This window comes from Lutra lutra, chromosome 9 (genome assembly GCF_902655055.1).
Source record: "Lutra lutra chromosome 9, mLutLut1.2, whole genome shotgun sequence".
Classification (NCBI taxonomy): Eukaryota; Metazoa; Chordata; class Mammalia; order Carnivora; family Mustelidae; genus Lutra; species Lutra lutra.
Genome location: NC_062286.1, coordinates 128,250,763 through 128,274,906, shown reverse-complemented (window position 1 = coordinate 128,274,906; position 24,144 = coordinate 128,250,763). Strand labels below are relative to the sequence as shown.

Here is a 24,144-nt window from a genome sequence, read left to right as displayed (position 1 = left end):
CAATGCTACCATTCGGATAACTGACCTTGTGAAAATTATAAGCTCTTCAAGCCTTATTTGCTTTGTCTACAAAATAGGAATCAGTAATAGGACTTGTTAATCAATTGCTTCGTGGATTAAATATGATTGACCTTAAAACCTGACATATAGGGGTGCCTGGGTGGCTCAGTGGGTTAACGCCTCTGCGTTCGGCTCAATCATGATCCCAGGGTCCTGGGATCCAGCCCCGCATCGGGCTCTCTGCTCAGCGGGGAGCCTGCTTCCTCCTCTCTCTCTGCCTGCCTCTCTGCCTGCTTGTGATCTCTGTCTGTCAAATAAATAAATAAAATCTTTTAAAAAAAACCTGACATACAGTTGCTCATTATGTAGTTCTGTTATTTACTGAAGTCAAAGTACTGTACTTTGGGAAAGAATGCTTATCTTCTTATAGCCCCAGAAAACCAGGACCAAAAGATGAACGGTACAGGGAAGAAGGTGTGTTCCACAAATTAGTATTTTTTTCTACCAGATACGAAAAACCACTTTATGAAGTTGTGAACATCTTGTCACTGGAAGCATCAAGCCCAAGCTAAGTGACCACCTGTCAGAAAGCATAGTGAAATGCTTCCAGCAATCAATCAAAGGCTGAATCAAAGTAGCAGCTCTCAGATGCAGAAGTCTTAACTAAAATTGGATCAAAACCAAATTCATGTTGGGAAAATTGTCTATCCACATGCAAACGAGTGAAACTGGACTCTCAGCTTACACCATATATAAATATTAATACAAAATGGATCAAGACCCAAGCATAAGAGCTAAAATTATAAAACTCTTAGAAGAAAACACAGAAGAAAATATTCATGACATTGGATCTGGTGGTGATTTCTCTGGATATGACACCAAAATCAGAAGACACAAAAGAAAAAATAGATGAACTGGACTGCACTGAAATCAACAAGTCTTGTGCACCAAAGAATAGCATCAACAGAGTGAAAAGGTGATCCCTGGAATGGGAGAAAATCTTTGCAAGTCATACAACAGATAATGGGTTCCTATCCAGAGTATGTAAACTCCTACAACTCAACAACAGTAACAAAAACCAGATTTTAAGATGGGCAAAGGATGTGAATAGGTATTTCTTCAAAGAAGATGTACAAATGACCAAGAAGCACATGAAAAGATGCTCCAAATCAATGCAAAACCACAATGAGATACCACTGCACACCTGTTAGAATGTATATTATTTAAAAAACAACAAAAAAATGACAAACAGATAATAACAAACATTGGTGGGGATATGGAGAAACTGGAACCCTTCTGATCTGCTGTTGGGAAGGAATATAAAATAACACAGCTGCTACAGAGCGTAGTATAGCATTCTCTTACAAAATTAAAAATAGAATTACTATACAATTCAGCAATTCCACTCCTTGCTATGTACCCAAAAGAACTGAGAGCATGGTCTGGAAGAGCAGCGTTATTCACAACAACCAAAAGGTAGAAGCAACCCACGTTGTCAGTTGACAGATAACAAACAAATGCATGTTTGTGAAAAAACAAATGTGATAACAAATAAAATGTGATATACGCACAAAACAAAAAATGTCATATATACATATAATGGAATATTATGTGATAAAATGAAACAAAATGTGATATATACATATAATGGAATATCATTCAGCTTTTTAAAAAGGAGGGAATTCTGATATCCCAGAACATGGAGGAACCTTGAGGACTTCATGCTAAATGAAGTAAGCCCATCACAAAATGATGAATTTATATGAGGAACCTAGAGCAGTCCAGTCCATAGGGACAGAAAGAACAAAGGTGGTTGCCAGGGGTCGGGGGGAAGGGAGGCATGGAGGGTTATCTTCTAATGGGTATAGAGATTCAGTATGGGAAGATGAAATAATTCATGGGAAGATGAAAGAATTCATGTGATGGATGGTGGTGATGGTTGTAGAACTATGTGAATGTACTTAGTGCCTCTGAATTGTACACTAAAAAGTGGCAAAAGTGGTCAATTTTATGTTATGTATATTTTACCACAATTTTTTAAGTTTCATCAATGTATAAAATAAAAAAATATATAAATATATATACCAAATTGCATCATGACCAAGTTAGGTTTATTCTAGGAATGCAAAAATAGTTTAACCTGAGAATATTTATTTACCAATTAGCACATTAAAGGAGAGAAAAATGTGATTTTCTTAGTAAATGCACAAAAAGCAATCAAGAGGGGCGCCTGGGTGGCTCAGTGGGTTAAGCCTCTGCCTTCGGCTCAGGTCGTGATCTCAGGGTCCTGGGATCGAGCCCCGCATCGGGCTCTCTGCTTGGCGAGGAGCCCGCTTCCTCCTCTCTCTCTTTCTCCTACTTCTGATCTCTTGTCTGTCAAATAAATTTAAGAAAAAAAAAAAAAGCAATCAAGAATACTCAACACTGACTAAAAAACAGACAAAATTTCTAGCTTACTTTAAAAAACTTTTGAAAACCCTATAAAAGCTACCTACCAAAACCCTAAAGCGGATACGATATTTAAAAGGTCAAAGTGTCCCTTTAAAGTGAAGAATGGAGGCTCCTGGGTGGCTCAGTCGGTTAAGCATCTCGCCTTCAGCTCAGGTCATGATCCCAGAGTCCTAGGATCAAGCCTCATGTCTGGCTCCTCGCTTGGTGGAGAGCCTGCTTCTCCCTGTGCCCCTCAGCCCACTCGCTGCTCTCTATCTCAAATAAATAAAATTTTAAAAAATAAATAAAGTGCAGAATAAACAAGATTGCCCAATGTGGCACAGGCTGTGAATTGTCTGGTATTATCTAGTCTCCTTGTCTTCCTTTGTAATGTAACCTTCAGTTTTCATTTGAGCACACAGATGCCCTCCAGAAAGATTTAAGTCACACTAGGTTAAGACCATGCACACATGTTGTGGTCAATGAAATATAATCAGAAATGTAATGTGGCAGTTTCCAGGATCTTTTCTTAAAAGACAGCTGCAACATGACTTTTACTTCATTTTCTTCTTTGTCCCCTCCATCTTTCTGTAATGAGGACATGTGGCTGGAGCACCGGCAGCCACCTTGGACCATGAGGATAAAGACCTCATGGAAACGGAAGAGCAGTAGCTGCAAGGAGTTCCTGAGGACTGCTGTGGGGAAGAGCTGCCATCCTAACCTTAGACTGTGTACATCTGGGCTTTCACAGAACTGAGGAATAATCTGTCTTGTTTAAGCTACTATTATTCTGTGCCTCAGCTACTCATGGACAAACCAAACTCTATCTGATATGCACGTTATTACTGCTTCTATGTGATATTTTACTGGAGGCCCTAACAACACAATAAAACAAGAAATTAAAAACAGATATAAGAAGAGAATTTAGCAAGGTTACTGGATAGACTTTTTTTAAAGATTTTATTTATTTGACAGAGAGAGGGAGAGATCACAAGTAGGCAGAGAGTCAGGCAGAGAGAGAGGAGGAAGCAGGCTCTCCGCAGAGCAGAGAGCCTGATGCGGGGCTCAATCCCAGGATCCTGAGATCATGACCCAAGCTGAAGGCAGAGGCCCTAACCCACTGAGCCACCCAGGTGCCCCGACTGGATACATTTTCAATATATTAAAAGCATTTGGGTTTTGATATATTGAAAATGTAACATCAACAAATGAGAAGATTCCGTTTTAAAACTCTTTACAGTAGCGGTAACAATTATAAATTATCTAAGAATGAAACTAACAAAAGACTTTGATTATTAAAATTATCTAACTTTATTGAAAAATATAAAAGCAGACCTATACCTACCCTTATATAAACATAAATGAAGACCTACATCAGTGTGGCATATTCATGGCAGAGGGATTTATTATGTATAGATGTCAGTTCTTCCCAGATTAATCAATAAATTTGATGAAGTTTCAGTTAAAAGCCCAACAGGATAAAGCCACTTAGCCCAGTACTTGGCAAATTGCAAGCACTTAAAATATGGTAGTTGCTTTAACTGAAATCCACTGGAGGAGATCAGTACGCCATTGGCCTCTAACCTTTGTTCTGTCCTACTGAACACCCTCCTAAAATTTGTATAAATGAACAAAGAAAATACACAAGACGGTTTTTATAGAACAACTACACTATGAGAAAGACATGCTGTACAATACAGAAAGCTAAATGTATACTTGTCAAGCGTGGTAGCTACTGGCCACATGTGACCATTGAGCATTGGAAATGTGGCTGGTTCAAATTAAAATGTGTTCTTCGTGTAAAATACACATCATCTTTGGAGACTATATTTAAAAAGAACAAAAAAAATCTCATTATTTTTAGTGATTAGATGTTGAAATAATTAGATGTTGAAATTATGTGTGTATACATATAGGATTAAATAAAATATATTATTAAATAATTTCAACCATTTCTTTTGGGAGATTTTTTAAATTAAACTTTTAATTTTGGTGTAATTGTGGGTTCACTCACCTGGGTTTTAAAAAAATTTTTATTGCTTAAACGAATCCAGACACAGATCTATACATATTTGAAAATGGGAGATAAAAAGAAATGACAGTGCATGTCAGTCAAGAAAGAATGTTCTAAAAAAAAAGAGAGAGAGAAGAGGAAGGAAAGAAGGAAGGAAGGAAAGAGAGAGAAAGAAAGAAAGAAAGAAAAAGGAAGGAAGGAGGGAAGGAAGGGAGGAAGGAAAGAAAGGATGTCCTATTCAATAAATGGTGTGGGACCAACTGGTTATCCATTTGAAGAAAAATGTAACGGCGTCTCTATTTCATACCATACACAAAAATTAAGTCCTATAAATAAACATCTAAATATGCAAAGTAAAACTTTAAAACCTGAAGAAAATATTTCATATAATATCTTTATGATCTCAGGGCACTGCAAGATTTTATGGACAAGATACAATAAACACAAACCATAAAGGAAAAGACTAGTAAATTTAACGACCTGATTTATAATTTAACCAGAATGTAACTTCCACATAACTGTAAACTTGTGTACAACAAAAGAGGTTCTAAAGAGGGTGAAAAGACAAGCTTCAATCTGATCAAAGATACTTCCAACTACTATTAACTGAAAAAAGTTTTGGATCAAGAATAAACAGTGCCTGGGGCACCTGGCTGGCTCAGTCGGTGAGACTCCACCACGGAGTTGTGCGTTTGAGACCAATATTGGGGGAAGGCATTATTTAAAAATAAAATCTTAAAAAAAAAAAAGAATAAATAGTTCTTTCACATGATAGGAAAAGGTAAAGAATGCAACAGAAAAATGGGAAAAGGATATACACAAGTCCACTCCAGTGCAAACTCAAATGAAAAAGAGCCTTTCCCTCTTATAATAGGGGAAATACAAATTCTCATTTTAAATTCATCACCTTCTGGAATCAGGTGCTGGTGAGGATGTGGACCTCTCAGAACCGCTAAACGCTGGGGACTGAAGTGGTTGCTGGTGGGTAAGACTGAGCAAAATACCAATCTTTCATCAAAGACAAGATGTCCACTACCTGAGATCCAGAAACTCCGCTCCTGCCGTGTTATCCTAGAAAAACCCGCAGCCACGGGTATCAGAACGTTCTTTGCAGCATTGCTGGCAAAGAGAAACAGGAAACAATTCCATTGTCAAAAACCAGAATACACACACTTGGGACATTCGTACACAGCATTTTCAGTGAGTGACCTAGTGCTACTTGTCTCTGCATGGGAAGATCCAAAAAGCTATGATATGAAGGAACAAAAGGAGGCTGCCGAAGGATGTATACAATGTATCGTTCAAATGTATCCTTCCGATTAACAGAATAATAGTATATATATTGCTTATGTAGCCACGTGTAACAGAAGTATAAAAACATGTCTGCCAATGCTAACCAGCAAAAGTTGACAGTGGTTACCTCCAAGAGGGGTGGCTGGAGGATGAGATCAGGGAGAGAGGTACAAGGGGGCTTCAATGCCAAGTTTAACATCTCACTTCTCATTAAAACAAAAAAGGAATCCAGTGAAGAAACGGTCATGTGTAAGATTCCACAAAACTGAGCAATGGACACATCAGTGTTCACAATGTTATTCTCTCTACTTTTCTGCGGGTCTGTAATATTTCCAACTTAAAAGAAAGGAGAGATATGATGAAAAATGTAACTTTCTATCTACCAGCAACAGACGATTTGGATGTAATTTTTAAAAATCATATCATTTCAGATATCTAAAAAATATATTATTTTTAAAATCTAGGAATGTATTTAAGCTATAGCATTTCTCTGCTTCAGGGCAGGGAGAGATTTCATGGGGGTTAATGTTTTTCATGGGGCTCCGTGATGAGCCATCGTGGGCACACTGGAGGTCTCTCTCTCTCTTTTTTTTTCCCCAGATTTTATCTATTTATTTGACAGACTGAGAGGCAGGCAGAGAGAGAGAGAGGTGGAAGCAAGCTCTCTGCTGAGCAGGGATCCCGATGCGGGGCTTGATACCAGGAACCCCCGGGATCATGACCTGAGCCGAAAGCAGAGGCCTAACCCACTGAGCCACCCAGGCACCCCTGGAGGTCTCTCTTGAAGTGTCCAACACACTCTGTCATGTGTTAAGGACAACTTCCTTTAATCAAACATCGAACTTTTTTCAAACATCAAACAATAGGATCTGTCTTGCCTGAGCGGCCTTGGGAAAGTCTGACCCAGTGACCTCCACGGGCTGCCACATTGGAGCCCTGTGTTAGGAGGATGTTTCCACTTAATTTTATTCTTCCTTTCTCTATTAACTTTTTCATTATTTATTTTAAGCAGATTCGTGGTAGGAGAATTATGAAAATGTACCGAGGCAAAGTAAAAACTGATTAAAATGATCCCACATGGCCCCTATGGGCCCCTTTTCAAAAGGTATGATGGTAGCCTAGCATTTATGGAGCACTTACATGCAAACACACTGTGCTAGAATAGGTATGTCCTTATCCTCATTTTACAGAGAGGGAGACTGAGGGTCAGAGAGGTACTGTCACCTATCCAAGGCATCTGGCTTGCATAGCCCTAACCCAAGTCTTCCCAACTTTGCAGCACAAGTTCTCAGCCACTACCAGACAAGGCCTCCCCATTGGAAGGGGAGGGGTGGTCTTCAAACCTTCCAAGATTCCTTTTCCCCCCTTGCTCCCTGAGTCCTTCAGGATTCTCTCATCCCCCCAGGGGACCTGTGGACATTATCTCTTCCAAAAAACAAAGTCTGTGCCTTTGCCATAGAAGGACCTGAGTCCCTCCCCCAAACCCCATCCACCTTATCTCTGTGAAAACCATGACTTGCCCTGAAGAAGGGGGAAAAATTAAGCCTCTCCCCACCCCAGCTCCACCCCCAAAATCACTGGATTTGGGGTAAATTGGGCAGGCTGGAGACAGAAGAATGGCTGAGTAATTAAGTTTCAAATTGACTATTGTGTTATGCGAATGTCTGATAAAGGAAACACAATGGCTGCCAGATGGGGGCTGGGAGGTGAGATTTCCCCAGTGGAGAATTCTAGAAGACGGGGCCGGTGTTCTGGAGTCTGGGTCCTCCAGACAGACAAGCAGGCAACAAGGGTGGGGACGCCAGAGATAATTATAGGGAGGAGAGAAGAGCCAGTCAGGGACACCAGCCCAGGAGGTTTGGCTAGGACTGGTCTCTTCAGCGTGGGACACAGAGGCAATGAGTGAACAGTGAACTCAGGCACTGCCGTAGGTCCAAGGGACCAGAGCAACATTATTCAGCAGGAGTACAATGGGAACCCCATGTAATTTTAAATGTTTCAACCGTCACATTAAACAAATGATAAATCTATGAAATAGGAGATTGTTCTCACAAATAATGAGCTCTCCCTAGGTCTTAGCAATCTGGGGTCCCAAATTCAATTGCCCTCAATGGTATATGGAACAGATGGCACATGAGCCAGTCTCACACTTTCCTGTAAGAAAAACAGGGCCGCAAACAATGATTTCTGTTCATCAGTGTGACTTCAGTGCCGGGACATTGAGAAATGGTGGGAACGACAGCAAATTAGAGAAAGTACATCCAGGCTAAATTGCTCCAGTCCACTCTTGCCTCATGGCAATTGGGAACCAAGTGTTGCTAGAGCTTCCCCCCCTTTTTTTTTTGAAAGGAGCAGGAAGTTGGGATTTTTAAAGGTTGGCATTCAAGTCAAATCATATTAAAAAAAAAAAAAAAACTGAGTGGGCTGGATCTCAGACTCTGATCTGCATTCAATCCTTGACCATGTTTTACAGAGAAGGAAACTTGGTTCAGGGCAGTTAAATATTTTCCCAACTCATAGCAAAGACAAAGAACTGGCTCTTCTGGTCATTTCGACTACTTCTCCTAATAACCAGCATTGATTTTTTTTTTTCTTTCACTATTCTTATTGAGAATTTACCAGGTGTAGGGTTCTATGCTGAACATTTGCTATCATGAAGGATACTGCTTATGATGTCAAATTTAGAGAGGGGAAACCAAGGCTCAGAAAGGTGGAGTAAATTGCCTAAGGTCACACTGTGGGGCTTGAACTTGGGTCTCTGATTAAGAGAGTCTAGAAGCCCCACTCTGGGTGTACTTTTTCCACTGCCCAGCCCTGAAGAAACTCAGAAACCAAGGATCCCAGCAGTTTTCACCCTGCGGCTCCTCCAAAGGGGTTGTAGGCAGCTTCCTACACTTCCACACTTGCTTTTTCTTTTTTTTTTTTTTTTAAGATTTTATTTATTTATTCATGAAAGACAGAGGGGCTGAGGCAGAGGGAGAAGCAGGCTCTCCAAGGAGCAGGGAACCTGACACGGGTCTCCATCCCATGACCCCAGGACCACCACCTGAGCAGAAGGCAGATGCTTAACCAACTGAACCACCCAGTCCTCCCCCCAACGCCTACCCCCCCAACTCTTGCCTTTTTTTTTTTTTTTTTTTTTTTTTTTTAAAGAACAGGCAGGGGGCAGAGAGAAAGGGAGAGAGAATCTTTTTTTTTTTTTTTTTTAATTTGATAGAGATCACAAGTAGTCAGAGAGGCAGGCAGGAGGGAGAGGAGGAAGCAGGTTCCCTGCTAAGCCGAGAGCCCGATACGGGGCTCGATCCCAGGATGCTGGGATCATGACCTGAACCGAAGGCAGAGGCTCTAACCCACTAAGCCACCCAGGCGCCCCCCAACTCTTGCTTTAAACTGAGGGCCTCCACTGTGTCATTCCTATGAATTGGCTTCCGGGTAAGATTTTTGTTTGCAGAGGCTGCAGCTGCCTTTTTTTTTTTTCCCCCACTTGTTTAAATTTGAAACCACTGACCTGCCCCAGTCCCTTGATTTACAGTGGGGGGAAACTGAGACCCAGAGTTAGTAAGTGACTTTGGTCCCTGTGCAAGTCTGGACCAGAGCCGGGACCCAGAACTGGACCCAGAACTGGAGGCCCAGCCTGTGGAGGTCAGGCCCCACCTGGGAAGCCGCCTGCTGGGTGTACCAGGGCCTCCCTCCAGCGCCCCTGGGCTCTGCCCCAGGAAGGGCCAACTGTTCCCTCTGTGTCTCACCACAGGCTCCGCCCTTCCTCATGCCTGTTTGGATAACTTTTCGACCTGTTCCTGCACCAGCCCTCCCCGAGGTGTGGCTGCCTCGGCTGCTCGGCCCAGGGAATCCTGGGGCCTTGGCAATGGACCGGCCCAGGCTTGGCTGGTCCCACAGCAGACAGTTGTCAAACAGTGGCCGTCTGGGCAGAGGGAGGCCTATTTACAAAGGGCAGAGCCCAGGCAGGGGTTCCGCTTTCTCCCTACACCACTGGCCCATCCAGCCCCTCAGCATACTACTCAGCGGTCCCTGGCTGTACTGGCTCATTCCATGGGTTTCTATGAAGTACCTACTGTGTGCCAGGCACTGTTCTACATGCTGCGGATTTAGCAGGCAACAAGAGGCCAGATTCCCTCTCTGATGGAACTTCCACTGCAGTGGAGGAGACAGACGAATGCACGACTCCAGAGCTGTAGGAGATAAGAGGACTGAGAGTGATGGGCAGAGGTGGGGTAGTCTCAGATTTGTGTGGTCAAGGAAGGCCCCTCTAAGTGGGAAACTTTCAAGCTAAGACCCAAACTATGAGAAGAAATCCATTATGGGAAGATCTGGGGAAAAGGTGTTCCAGGCAGAGGGAATAATGAGTATGAAGGCCCTGGGGCAGGAATATGCTTGGAGAGATCAAAAGATAGTTAAAAAGCAAGTAAGGCTGAACTAGAGTGTGCAAAAGGGACAAAGACAGGAGAGGCCAGAGCGGCAGACAAGAGTCGGATTGTGTGGGACCTTTCGGTTAGGGAAAAGAACTTGGGCAACACAAAGGTGCTGAAAGGTGTTCCGCAGGGATTTTGAACATGAACGTGTTCGGAATTTCTCCTGTAACTTGAACTTTGCATTTAATCCTAATCTGGGGCTTTCTGTTCTAGGACTCTTGTTTTCGTGTTTGAAATAGGGCTTAATTATTCTCTTCTCTCTCTCTCTCTTTTTTTTTTAATATTTTATTTATTTATTTGACAGACAGAGATCACAAGTAGGCAGAGAAACAGGCAGAGAGCAAGGAGGAAGCAGGTTCCCCACTGAGCAGGGAGCCCGGTGCAGGGTTCGATCCCAGGACCCTAGGATCATGACCTGAGCCAAAGGCAGAGGCTTTAACCCACTCAGCCACCCAGTCGCCCCTCTCTTCTCCTTTTTAATTTAAATTTTCTTTTCAAAAATTTAGTCAAGGCTGTATAGGTGCTCAGCTGAAAGAAAACAAGTACTTTTACAAAGCTGGAAACCAGTCATAGCAGCTGTCCCCCTTCTCTTCCTGAATCTGATTCCTACCATCCATAGGTCACTACCTGAAACTGTTCTAGCTAGTTTTCCTCTATTTTTCTATGTATCACGATTATACCACTACTTGATTTTTCAGTCTTAGATGTAAAGTGTTGACTTGCTAAGAGGAAAGATCCTATATAACTATTTCCCAATCTGGAGATAAGTCAATATTCACTGTTTTCATATACGTAACCACATTGCTGTCATTACTATTCTCTGCAGCTGGTGTCATCTGTATCTGAACAATGAGCTTTCCTTGCATCGTCTCAGTTGACCTTCACAATAACACTAGAAGGCATGTGTGGGTCAGCATAACAACAGTACTAAGACTTTACATCCCACAACATTGGCTGCACCTGCTGAGTCCACAGAAATGGCATTATTCACCCATTTTTCAGAACACATGGAGCTCAAAAGGGCAAAGACAGTTCTACCTATCACCATGGAGTGCAGTGGTTAAAATAAAACTCATCTTCCAGCCAAGATGGAAGGAGCTGGGGTCCCTGGGTGAGGGAGATAAACTTTTTTTTTTAAATTTTATTCATTTATTTGACAGAGAAAGAGATCACAAGTAGGCAGAGAGGCAGGCAGGGAGAGAGGGGGAAGCAGGCCCCCCGCTGAGCAGAGAGCCCGATGTGGGGCTCGATCCAGGACCCCGAGATCATACCCTGAGCCAAAGGCAGAGGCCCTACCCACTGAGCCACCCAGGTGCCCCAGGAGATAAACTCTTGATCTCACATATTGGGTTGGTGTGTTATGCCAGCTAGCACTGCCATGGCTAATACAATGCCTGGGTTTGAATCCCAGCTCTGGCTCTTGCAGTCTGTGTGGTTTGGAATAAGTTACATCTCTGAGCCCTCGTTACCCCTTCTGAGAAATGGGTACCATGGCAGTACCTACCTCAATGGGCAGTTGTAAGAATTAAAGGAAGTAATCGTGACAAATGATTTAGAACAGTGCCTGGCCCCTAGTGAGTACTACAGAAGTGACAGAATAAATCAGGAGGGACATCTGGGGTGGCTCAGTTGGTTAAGCTTCTGCCTTTGGCTCAGGGCATGATCCCAGGGTCTGGGGATGGAGCCCCACATCAAGCTCCCTCCTCAATGGGGAGCCTGCTTCTCCCTCTGTCTGCCACTCCCCCTCCTTGTGCTCGCTTGCTCTCATTCTCTCTCTGGCAAATAAATAAATAAAATCTTAAAAAAAAAAAAAGAACTAGAAGATGAATGAACCAAGACCCAGATATGAGTCACGTGATTCCAAGTTCAGTATCTGACCCCAAAATCCTAGACATCTGTATTCCTTTTTACAATTTTTACCAAATCTGCCTGTTACCTATACTTTACTAGTAATTATTTACTTGATATTTTTTCTTTCTTTTGAAAACATGTATTAATTTTAAAAGTATATTTTATATTAGTGCTTTAGTATGCTATTTATAAAATTTTCTAACACACAGTAATATAAAGTCAGTAAGATTTAAAAATGTTTGTCCATATACTCCTAAAATCAGCCCTACCCTGTGGATACACCTAAGGAAAAGTATGCTATTTTTAGGTCTATAAAGAACCTTCGGGAACATTCTGTCCAGTGGCTTTGAAACCATTTTGACCATGACCCTATAAAACAGCGACTCTTTGAAGCCTGCCTGCATGATCTGGAACCTTGGCATTTCCTCTTAATGCCTGTATCACTTTCATCAAGTGACTCAACCTCTCTCTGCCTCCATTCCCTCGTCTATAAAACGGGAATGATAGTAATAGTACCTACATCACAGGGCCATTGTGAAGATAAGGAATTAGTATGTGTGAAGCTCCAAGAAGTACTTTATCAAATCTTGCTATGATCACAACCCCACGCACACATCCATAAATATGTATAAATGAAATGAAAGTTTCATACATGTGAAATTTACTCAGAGGAGATGGACTGGGATGTTTTTTCTTCTATTTTACTTCATTTTTAAGGATGTGGTCATCTTTGTGAAATTTCACTTATCTGTTTCTGATTTATAATTCATGTTCTTGTCTGTATGAACATTATACTTCAAAGAAAATGTTCTTTTAAACGGTACGTTTTTCTTTTTTTAAGATTTTATTTTTTTATTTGACAGAGAAAGATCACAAGTAGACAGAGAGGCAGCCAGAGAGAGAAAGAGAGAGAGGGGGATGCCTGGGTGGCTCAGTTGGTTAAGCAGCTGCCTTCAGCTCAGGTCATGATCCCGGCGTCCTGGGATCGAGTCCCACATCGGGCTCCTTGCTCATCAGGGAGCCTGCTTCTCCCTCTGCCTCTGCCTGCCATTCTGTCTGCCTGTGCTTGCTCTCTCTCCCTCTCTCTCTCTGACAAATAAATAAATAAATAAAATCTTTAAAAAAAAAAAAAAAGAAAGAAAGAGAGAGAGGGAAGCAGGCTCCCCGCTGAGAGAGAGCCCGATGCGGGACTCGATCCCAGGACCCTGAGATCATGACCTGAGCCGAAGGCAGCAGCTTAACCCACTGAGCCACCCAGGCGCCCCGTGGTACGTTTTTCTTAAAGACTTAATTTATTTTGAGAGAGTGAGTGCGCAAGCCGGGGAGGAGCAGAGGCAGTGGGAGAGAATCTCAAGCAGACTCCTCGCTAAGCGTGGAGCCCGAGGCAGGACTTAATGTCATGACCCCTGAGATCGTGACCTGAGTGGAAATCAAGAGTCCACCGAATGAGCCACCCAGGCGCCCCAAATAGTACATTTTTATTCAAAGAAAAGGTAAAGAATGATAATGAAAGAAACCAGCTCATTCTATGAACAGCCAATGTGCTGAAATTATTTTGTCTAGCTAGCATAGTGAGGGGACATTAACAGACTCAGGGTCCCTAACAGCTGGCACATGCTGATCTACGTTTCTTTTTTTTTTTTTTAAGATTTTATTTATTTATTTGACAGACAGAGATCACAAGTAGGCAGAGAGGCAGGCAGAGAGAGAGGAGGAAGCAGGCTCCCCGCCAAGCAGAGAGCCCGATGTGGGGCTCGATCCCAGGACTCCAGGATCATGACCTGAGCCAAAGGCAGAGGCTTTAACCCACTGAGCCACCCAGGTGCCCCTGATCTACATTTCTAATAAAAACTGTATGCATTAAATTCTAGGAAGAATGTATCTGCCTAAAATAAAAAAAAAATATGTGCTTCAGAGGCTTTTAAAAAATCATATATTGGGGCATCTGGGTAGCTCAGTTGGTTAAGTGTCTGCCTTCAGCTTCGGTCGTGATCCTGGGATCCTGGGATCAAATCCTGCGTGGGGCTCCCTGCTCAGCAGAGTCTGCTTCTCCCTTTCCCTCTGCCCCTCCTCCCTGCTCATGCTCACACTCTCTCACTCTCTCTCTTCCTCTCTCTCGCTCTGTACTCTCTCAAATAAATAAATAAAAGAGAAATCTTTTTTAAAAATCATATATTGGGGACGCCTGGGTGGCTCAGTCTGCTGAGCGAGTTGAGCGTCCGCCTTCAGCTCAGGTCATGATCCCAACCCCAGTGTGGTAGGATTGAGTCCCACATGGAGCTCCTTGCTCAGCGGGGGGCCCTGCTTCCCTCTCTGCCTGCAGCTCCCCCTGCTTGTCCTCACGCTCTCTCTCTCTCTTGCTCTCTCCCTCATAAATAAATAAATACAATTTTTAAAAAAATCTTGTATTAAAGCAAGAGTCAGCAAACTAAAAACCTCTTGGCTAAATCTGGCCCATTGCCTATTTTTGTAAATAAGGTTTTATTGGAACACACCCCCATTCACTCATTTACATGTTGCCTATGGCCACTTTCATGCAGCCAAGGTCCCACGACAGCCACTCAGATCCTACCCCGCCTGCAAAGCCCCCAAAATTCACCATCTGACCTTTTACAGAAAAACTGCTGACTCCTGCCTCCAAGTTCAAAGCCCCTAAACTTCAATTAAATCACTTCCTATTTATAGCTTGTTCTAGTCTAATCCTAAGCCTAGCAAATTTTAACAGTTATATTTCCCCCTTACACTTTACTTTGGGAAAATTTCAAACCTCCTTAAGAGCAAAAGAACAGTATAGAGAGCACTGACATCCCTCACCGAGATTCTCCCATCAGTAAGCTGCATTCTGTCTCATGGCCTTTATCGCTATGTGCCTGTGCACTTTTCCATTGAAATATCTGACATTAAAAATTGGACACTCACATTTGCTATACATATTTGACTGTGTTGTGTGTGTGCCTGACCCCACGCTACAGGCGTTCAGCTGTGTACCAACACATTCATGTTCCCCCTTCCGCAGCTGAGAGCGGATCCTGGAAGACAGCTGGCCTAGAGGGACCGTGCATCCCCGATTCCTTGGCAGCTGACCAATGTCATGTGACTAGTTCTGGCCAATGGAATATGAGCAGAAATGACAAATGTCCTTCAGAGTCAGGGCCACTTCTGGGGTCCTTGGATGACAGAGATAAATAAACTTCTAACTGCCTTTTGGGGTTTGTTTGTTACATCAGCTAGTGCTACCCTAAATCATAAACCCAATAAATTGCATGAGCTGTGAATGGGTGAAGACGGCCGCTTGAAACATACTGACTGGTCTTCTGGCTTTCCAAACACCACTGAGCCATGGAGCTTTCATCAAATGTTGCATTCAAAGAGAGCATGCAGCTTTTCTGGTTGAACCGGAGGTTGTGAGTGGAGTGGGTAGGAGGCTGGTTCATTTGAACAACCACACTGGCCTTGAAACTGAACCCTGGGGCGTCCTTCTTGACTCCTTGGGCTCCAGTGAATGTTGCATGATGACTTCTGAATAAGGAACACACCCTCTTTTCTCAGAAGATGAGGCAGAGAGCCAGCAAAGGACTTGACTGGGGTCAAAAAGAGCTGCCTGGGGCCAGAGCCTTTTCCCACATCTGTGGCCAGGGCAGCTCTGCTCACACTTTGTCCACACCTCCCATCTGCTCCCCACGAGCCCAGACTCATGAGCCAAGCCCCTGAGAACAGACCCCTCCAACAGGCTTCAGAGCCCATCTGAAGGCTGGGAACTAAGCTTTGTTCTGACTCTCCACCCACAATTGCGTCCTGGAACAACCAGTTACATAGCCCTCGTTCATTTCAGTGCATCCCACAGCTGCTAAAAGATGCTTAGCATATAGTAAGCACTCAGTCCCTCTAGCAGAGGAGATGCATGCTCTACAGATATTATAAAAATCATTACAATGTATAGCACTTTCTATGTGCCAGACACTCAATACTTTCCAGATATAAACCTCACTGGATTCTCACAACAACCCTCCAAAGTGGATACCGTCATTATCACTACATTCAACAGATAAGGAAGGTGGCAACCCCAAGCCTAACTCTGGGGTCTGAGCTGCTAATCATGATAGCTCCTCAGAGGCTACTGTGGGGTAACAGGTATAGCTGAAAAAATAAATGTTTGCGGTCAGGCAGACTAGACTTTCATCACTTACTTGCTGTGTGATTCAGGAAGACTTACTTAACAACTCTGAATCTCATCTTCCCCATTTATAAAATGAGGATAATACGTTCCAGCCTGATGGGTCATTGCAAGCATTAAAAGGGAAGAAAGAGGGACGCCTGGTTGGCTCAGTCAGTGGAGCGTGCAACTCTTGATCTCAGGGTCATGAGTCTGAGCCCCATACTGGGTGTAGAGATTACTTGCCTAAATAAATAAAACATTAAAAATAAAAGGGAGAAAATGTCTAAAGTAACACCAGAGTCCTGCCAGTTATGTAGGAAGCACTTCAATGGGAACAGATTCCATTCTTCTTTCCAGGCCCACCCTCATGCTAAAGGCATGTGAGTCAGAAAGAAATGGAAGGCATAGTTCATACACGTAAGCATCTCATAATCTTTTAGGAATGAGATGAATCACAGAACAATCAGAAAAGTCCCAATATACTTTCAATAAAGGATGGAATCAATTGCAATCGAGTACAAGTAAAATCCTTGCAGGGTATGCCACAGTCAAGGACTTTGCAAAACATATTCCCTTCCCTCTCTTCTCCAGGCTGATTCCTGCTAAACCTTTGGGTTTTAGCTTAGATATTGAAGCCACTTCTCCATGGTTAAAAGGTCCCTGATCCTTGCCCTCCTCCTAAGTCCCTTTGTGTCCCCACAGTGCCCTATTCATCCACATCCTGTCACTCTGTCTTTGACTATGGTTGGATCATCTCGGTGCTCTCCAAGATCTGAAACCACGTTTCATTCTCCTCCATTCCCACAGTGCCTAGCAGAATGCTTGTACTCCATAAGCCCTCAGTAGAAGTTTCTTGAAAAAATGAACACAGGAACCGTGACTTAGTGATTACAGGAGCCTCCTGGGTGGAGACAGGATCCACTCTGGGCATCGACATCCTCCGTTTATAAAATGGGACGAAATAAGATGGTTTCTATACTTTGGCTCATCTGGACCCCAAATCACATAAGGAAACTAATAAAAAATTAAAGAGTCTTGAAACTTACCCCAGGAGATTCTAATTTACCAGGTCTGGGGTGGGACTCCAAAATATGTCGTTCTAAAAAGGTTTTCCATATGCAGTTAGGTTTGTGAACCAGTGAACCACAGAGGCTGAAATTGAGTTGAGGTGAACTGGGAAGAGGTGATAAAAGAGGGGAGACAAGGGAAAAGGGTGGGGGAGTCTATACTTGGGGAACGAAGAGTGGGAGCCGCCATGCCTAACGTCCAACACAATCCTACAGCTGGAACATCGGGCTTCCTACCCAACCTGGGCCCATCAGCCCTTCTGAAAAATGAGGCATTTTATAGTTTATGATACTTTCCTCCTTCATTAGCTCACAGAATCCTCACAACAACCAAGTTTCATTTGATGGCTGAAGCAATTCAGAATCAGATGGCTAAAGCCAAGTGTCAAGCATTGTACAGCATTCAGTAGGAAAGCCACTTAACCAAACGCCTCTGACAACAGCCTCTGATCTGGCCTAAGGCTGATGCTATTGGTCAAGGGAACTAGACCCACCTATCCAGGAAAAATAAGGCTCATTTATTCTTCCCTGATGGAGGACTGTCAACCAGTGGCCAAATAACCCCATCTCCTTACTTGTTCTGTTCTGAGCACTTGCAGGTGCTGCTAGTCCAGCCCAGCCTATCTCATCTATCTATCCAATTATCCAACCATCCACCCATCTACCCATTCTTCCATCCATTCATCCACCTATCCATCAATCCATCTATCTACTCATCCATCCATCCATGCATCTATCCATTCATCTACCCATTCATCCACCTACCCATCCATCCAACCATCCATCCATCCATTCACTCATCTATCCACTCATCCACCCATTCATCCACCTACTCATCCACCCATCCATCTCCCCATCTATCCACCCATCCACCCATTCATCCACTCATCTATCCAGTTACTTATTCATCTCCTTATACATCCAGCCACCTATCTTTTCATCCATGCCATCCATCTACTTATCACTTGTCCATCAACCACCATACCTACCCATCCACCCATCTATCCACCCACCCATCACATCCATTCATTCATCCATCCATCTTCTCGTTCTTTCATTCATTCATTCAATAAGCTTCTTTCAAAGTCAACAGAGGGCCAGGTCCTGTGGTAGCCTATAGTAAAATAGGAAGACAAATACAGACCTTGCCCTCAAGAGATTTGAAATGCTTACAAAAACGACAAACTTCCAAAGGACCAAAACAAATAATTAAGGAAGCTTGTTAAAAGAAAAAACGTAGGAAAGGGTAGGAAAATAGCAAAACTAGGAGTCTGGTTGGCACACAGAAAAGCACACTATAGCATCTTATCCTCATAATCGCTAAGGGCAACTCCAGATCTGCCTCTGAGCCAGTTCCTGGCACCCAAGGCAAGCATGACAACATAAGAGTCACAGGATATTCAGCTGTGGCAGACATCACGCCACAGCTATTCCTGCTTCCTCGTAACATAGTAGTGCTGTATGTGCACAGGGCACATTCAGAAATGTCTGGAGACATTTTCAGTTGACACAACTGATGGAAAGGATACTGCTAGCACCTAGTGAGTCAAAGCCAGGAAAGCTGCTAAATGTCCAACAATGCATAGGACAGCCCCCACAATGAAGGATCATCCAAGCCAAAATGTCAATAGTGCTGAAGCTGGGAAACCCATTCTGAGAAAACCCTGGTTTTGTTTGGAGCAGCATTGTGCCAGACCCCAAGAAAAGAATATCATTGGTCCAAGCCAATCTTGGCTTTCCCATTTCTTTCCACTAGATACTTGATCTCAGCTTTGCTTCAACCAGGGAAGTCTGCTGGGAGGTTTCTGGGGAAAATTCGCTTTTTGAGAAAAGAAACAAGTACTTCAAGGAATATCCCTTCCAGGTTCCTGCCCTTGAGGGTAGACATGAAACCTCATACTGTACCAGCCACGTTGGGTCTATAAAGCCAACACGGTGAGCAGGGAGAGAGGAAGGAGGGAAGAGCATGGATCTGACTGACATTGTTGACCACTGTCATAAGGTTATTTCTTTAAACCTCCTTTAGTTCATTCAACCAACAAATGTTTATTGAGCATCTAGTCTCTGACAGCCACAATATGTGAGACATGTGAGGCCAAACAAATCACTGATAGTCCCTGACCTCATGGAGTTCATAGTTGAGCGTGGGACAGACACCACGACACACACTGATGCTATCCAATCCGAGTCATGATGAGAACTGTAAAGGAGAAGTCAGTGTACCACCAGCGCATTGCAAGTCAAGGGTATGGTCAAGTTCACTCAGCATCACCACACCACAGATCAGCCCCTTAAAGACTGTCCTACCAGCGTTCAAATACATGAGACAGCAACTGAGATTTAGGCATGCTTACTCTGTGCCAGGTACTATTCTGAGCACACAGGTATTAACTCATGCGATCCTAACCACAACCTTGCCTGCCAATGCCTCTCCTGAGGCTCTGCTCTGTACCACATCCCATACCCTGCAACTTACCTCTGCAATCACAACCTTAGGGGCTTTGGTATTATCTTTTATCTGAAAGTGCATTGTTCCTAGAGCTTCCGCAAATACTTCCCTAGTTCATTTTATAGGTGAAACATGAGGGCTCAGAGAGGGGTAGGCCACACAGCTTTAAAGGGAGGGTGTAGATCCAGGATGCTGACCCAGATTTATTTTTTCTAAAAAGCAAGGTCCTTTAGTCACTATCACGTATGTGTGTGTGCACGTGCGCACTCATGCGCACGTGCACACTCACACACACACCAACAAATGCCTAACTGTCCCAGGCCACCAATGTTCTTTTGTGGATGTGTGCTACAAATCTGGCCAGAGGAGCTCTTCTTTCTCTGCCCAGCCAGATCTGTAGCTTAGTCAAGAGGGTCAGAGAGGGTTAGGGTTTCTTTTTAACAATCCTGAGCTTTAGTTTTCTCTTCTATTCTTGGAGATAACAATGATGTTGTTTTTCTGGAACAAGTGCTATAAGAATTAAATTAAATAACAGGCATGGAACACCCATCCATCCAAACATCTACCCATCCAAACATTCAACAAATGTGTGCTGCATACTTGCTTTGTGATGAGCGCGGTATAGAGGTTGGGATGAAGGGGCAGGAGGACACCCTAAAAAGTACATAGACCTGGAGATAGTGAAAGGCTGTCAGGTATTATTACTCTAGTATCCTCTGGGAGGAACATGGGGTACTTTCTGTTCATCCCTAGTCTAGGCTTATGGCCTGAGGATCTCCTTCCCCAGAAGCTGATTATCTGGTCCCTATGCAGATAGTCTTCCTCGGGCTACAGGGTCAATCAAGTCTTACAATTGTGTTTTAACCTTGGATGAAGCACCTAAGGCATGCCTAGCCCTTCAGCTATGCTATCTGCTCTCACTGCACCACCCTCTGCAAGATAGGGCCCGCGGGTCTCTCCATTTTGCAGCTGGGGAAATAGATTCAGAGAGGGGAAGTAACTTGCCCAAGGTCACACAGTGGGTGTGCAGGATGGATCCCACAGGCTATTTTTGGTTCCTCAGCCTCTGCTACTTCCCCAGACCCCTCCCCACCATCACATAATTCTGCTTAATGGCGGATCCAAGAAAGATCCCCTCCATCAGTCAAGAGACCTGAGCTACCCTCAGCTGATGACCATATTAAATAATATTTGTTGAGTCCTTACTATGTGCCTGGTGCCAAGAGCTTACACCCTGGCCTCCTTCGTCCTCTCCAAGGGCCCCTAAGATACGCTCTCTCCATGGCGGGGCAACTGAGGCACACAAATGTTGAATAATTTGTCTAAACTCACAAAACTAAATCCTGGATTCTAGAGACCAAGCTCTGTGTGTGTGTGTGTGTGTGTGTGTGTGTGTGTGTGAGAGAGAGAGAGAGAGAGAGAGATTTAAATCACTTTATAAAATGCACCTAATTTTTAAAAATCCAAAATGTGCCAAAAAACGTTAAAAAAATATTTCTTGAACCTCCCTCCTCAGCAATAAAACTCTGTTCTTGGTCTCCTCCTGTCTTTCCACCGGCTTTCTATGCAAATACAAATGTGTGTGTACATACACGTATATCCGTTCTGTTATCAGAAATGTAAAATGCTACACACGGTCCTTCAGTTTATTTTGTTTCACTTTGTGTAACCTGGAGGTCCTTCCCTATCCGCACACAGATCTGCCTTTTCCTCCTCCAACAGTGGGACAGCATTCCTCGCTAAAGACGCATCACGCTTTGTCTACCCATCCTCTACTGTGGGACACTGGGGTTACTTCTAATCATGGGGTCACCCCAGAAGCAGAGCCTGAGCTTTCACTGTCAAGATCACACTCTTTCCTAGCCTTGCCTCTTAGTTTCATACACCTAGCACGAGATCATTTCCCTTTCCCGACGCCCCACGCTGGGTGCTACTTGAAGTGGCTTCCCTCTGGTGAATTAGACAGAGCTGACACCGCATCAGAGGGGTCAGCCAACTCCTGCCGTGGGTCCCATCCCACCTGGAACATGAGTCAGCTCTATGCTAGGCCCAGCAAAGCTCCCTGTCGGCTTTGACTCGTCCCCAGTAACCTGGGGCTGGCAGTTCTGGCCCCATCCTCTGTGGAATTTTGGAAAGACCACTGGGACATATCCCCAGGAAAGCAGTCTCTCTTGGCCGTAAAGTGAGCTCCCCCTGCTCCATGGTTCCTGCAGTCCCTCCCAGCACTTCCCAGACCAAACATGCCATGCCCCTGTTTAGGACTTGGGTGAAGCAACTCCCCTACACCCCTGGGGCTTCCTGCCACTCTAGTGGAGTCTAGAGGACCCCTAGTCTTCGGGGTCTTTGGAAACACGCAGGGGGCGTCCCATGGCCTCCCCAACTTGACCATGGTCCTGCCCTGTCCAGTCCTCCCCCAGCCCCGACCACTGGTGCCACTCACCATAGGGACTCTCCACAGGAGCCCCGAGGGGCGCGTTCACACTGACCATGGCCGAGCCCACCCAGCCAGAGACGTGGGGGCATGGAGGAGCCGGGCCCCACACACAACGGCTGCGGGGACCACAGGAGCCCGTCCACCAGGAAGGCAGTGAGCACAGCCAGCTGCCACCACCTGGTTATCTTATTGATTCTTCTAATCACCCAAGGTGGGTGGATATGTTAAAGAGTAACCAGTCACTTAGGGAACCTGTGGCGGAGGCCTGTCACTGTTACCATGGCAATGGCAACCTGGCCAGCACTGAGGTCCACTCGGGCCCTAGACCTGCACTCTGGGGTTGGGGACACCTGGAGCCAGATCTAGGGGACACCAGCCCCTCACCCCAACGTGAGGTAAGGGACCGGCCAGGGGGGGATGAGGAGGTGAGAGTCCAACCTGGGTTGGGTTTTATTGCTCCACATACTGGGTGTGGTGTGGGGCGGGAGGGAGGGGTAGCAGAGAAAAGGACTGGGTGGAAGACTGGACATATTGGACACCCACTGGATGCTGGGAGTTGCACACAGGCATCGCCATGTTTAAGTTCAACCTCAAGGAGGAAACTGAGCCCCAGAGAAAGTTGCTTGCTTGCGGTCTCACAGCTGGTACACAGAGAGGTTGTGTTAGCTTTACAAACCCCAGTCTCCCATTCATCTGATATGTATTTACTGAGCACCCACTGCATACCAGGCCCTGTGATAGATTCCTGAGATACAGAAATGAGCAAAGTAGGTATCACTGAGGTGCCTGCGGGCTCAGTTGGTTAAAGACCTGTCTTCAGCTCAGATCATGATCCTGGAGTCCAGGGATCAAGCCCTGCGTTGAGCTCCCTGCTCAGCGGGGAGTCTGCTTCTCCCTCTGCCCCTCATCCCACTCGTGCTCTTTCTCTTTCAAATAAATAAATAAAATCTTAAAAAAAAAATAAAGTGGGCATCATCCCCACACCCAGGGAACCTGTGGACTAGTGGGGGTGATGGGCATTTGTCAGATAATATTAAAGATTATTCAAAGATATCATGACACAGATATGATTACGAACTGGGGAGTGCTATGAGGGTTGGAGAAACAGGTCTGACTCCAAGCCCATGGGCCAAAGGCTCTCTGCCCGCCGCCTCCGCTGGTCCATTGGTCTCCCTCCCATTCCCCTTCCAAAGGCAACCTACCGCTGAAATCGCATTCGGCCCTCCGATTGCCGCGCACCCCTGCAGCTCAGCCCTTTTGCACACTTGCTACACACCTGCTCCCTGGCTGCTTTTGCAGCAGCCCCATTTCTTTTGTCCCAGTGATGGGTCTGGCGGTTTGAACTGGGATTCTGGAATCACCTACTCCAACGGACCCCTTCATGCTGCCCGGAACTTCTACCCTGTTTCCCGTCTCCTGGCTTTTCTGGTGTCTACCTCTCTTTCTAATCTTTTCACCTCTCACACCTTTCCCATTCTCATCCTCAGCAGGACAAGACTTTACCTTCTGCACAGAGAAGAGGGAAGCCTTAAACCTGGACCTGCCTGAAATCCCCACCAGAATTCACCTGCACCTGTCCTTTGCGTCTGCACCTGCCTCTTCCCCCTGCTCAGGAGCCCTGTGTGAGCAAATGGGATTTCTCCTATATATCCAATCTCTCCCTCCACAGATTTTTTTTTTTAAGATTTTACTTATTATTTGAGAGAGAGACCCAAGAGAAAGAGAGCAAGCAAGCAGAGCAGGCCGGGAGGGAGGTGGCTGTGGAAGGCAGAGGAAGAAGCAGGCTCCCTGCTGAGTGGGGAGCCGACCGATGGACTTAATCCCAGAACCCCAAGACCATGACCTGAGCTGAAGGCACATACTTAACTGACTGAGCCACCCAGGTATACCCCTCTCTTTAGACTTTTAAAATCAACTTTCTTGAGGTATAAGTTACATATAATCAAATGTACCATTCTTAGGTATACAGTTTTATGAGTCTGGATAACTATGTATACCCACGAGGCTATGACCTTAATCA

At 44.6% G+C, this 24,144-nt stretch overlaps 1 protein-coding gene across 1 annotated transcript in view; it reads right to left on the bottom strand.

The window, feature by feature from the left end:
* The window catches only part of HNF4A (hepatocyte nuclear factor 4 alpha), a 62,428-nt gene extending 40,153 nt beyond the window's left edge, over nt 1-22,275 (bottom strand). Inside the window, exon 1 of the mRNA XM_047745477.1 lies at nt 22,131-22,275. Coding sequence (XP_047601433.1) covers nt 22,131-22,179 — 49 coding nt within the window. The 5' untranslated portion in view covers nt 22,180-22,275. The remainder of the gene's footprint in view (nt 1-22,130) is intronic.
* Nucleotides 22,276-24,144: the final 1,869 nt, after the last annotated feature.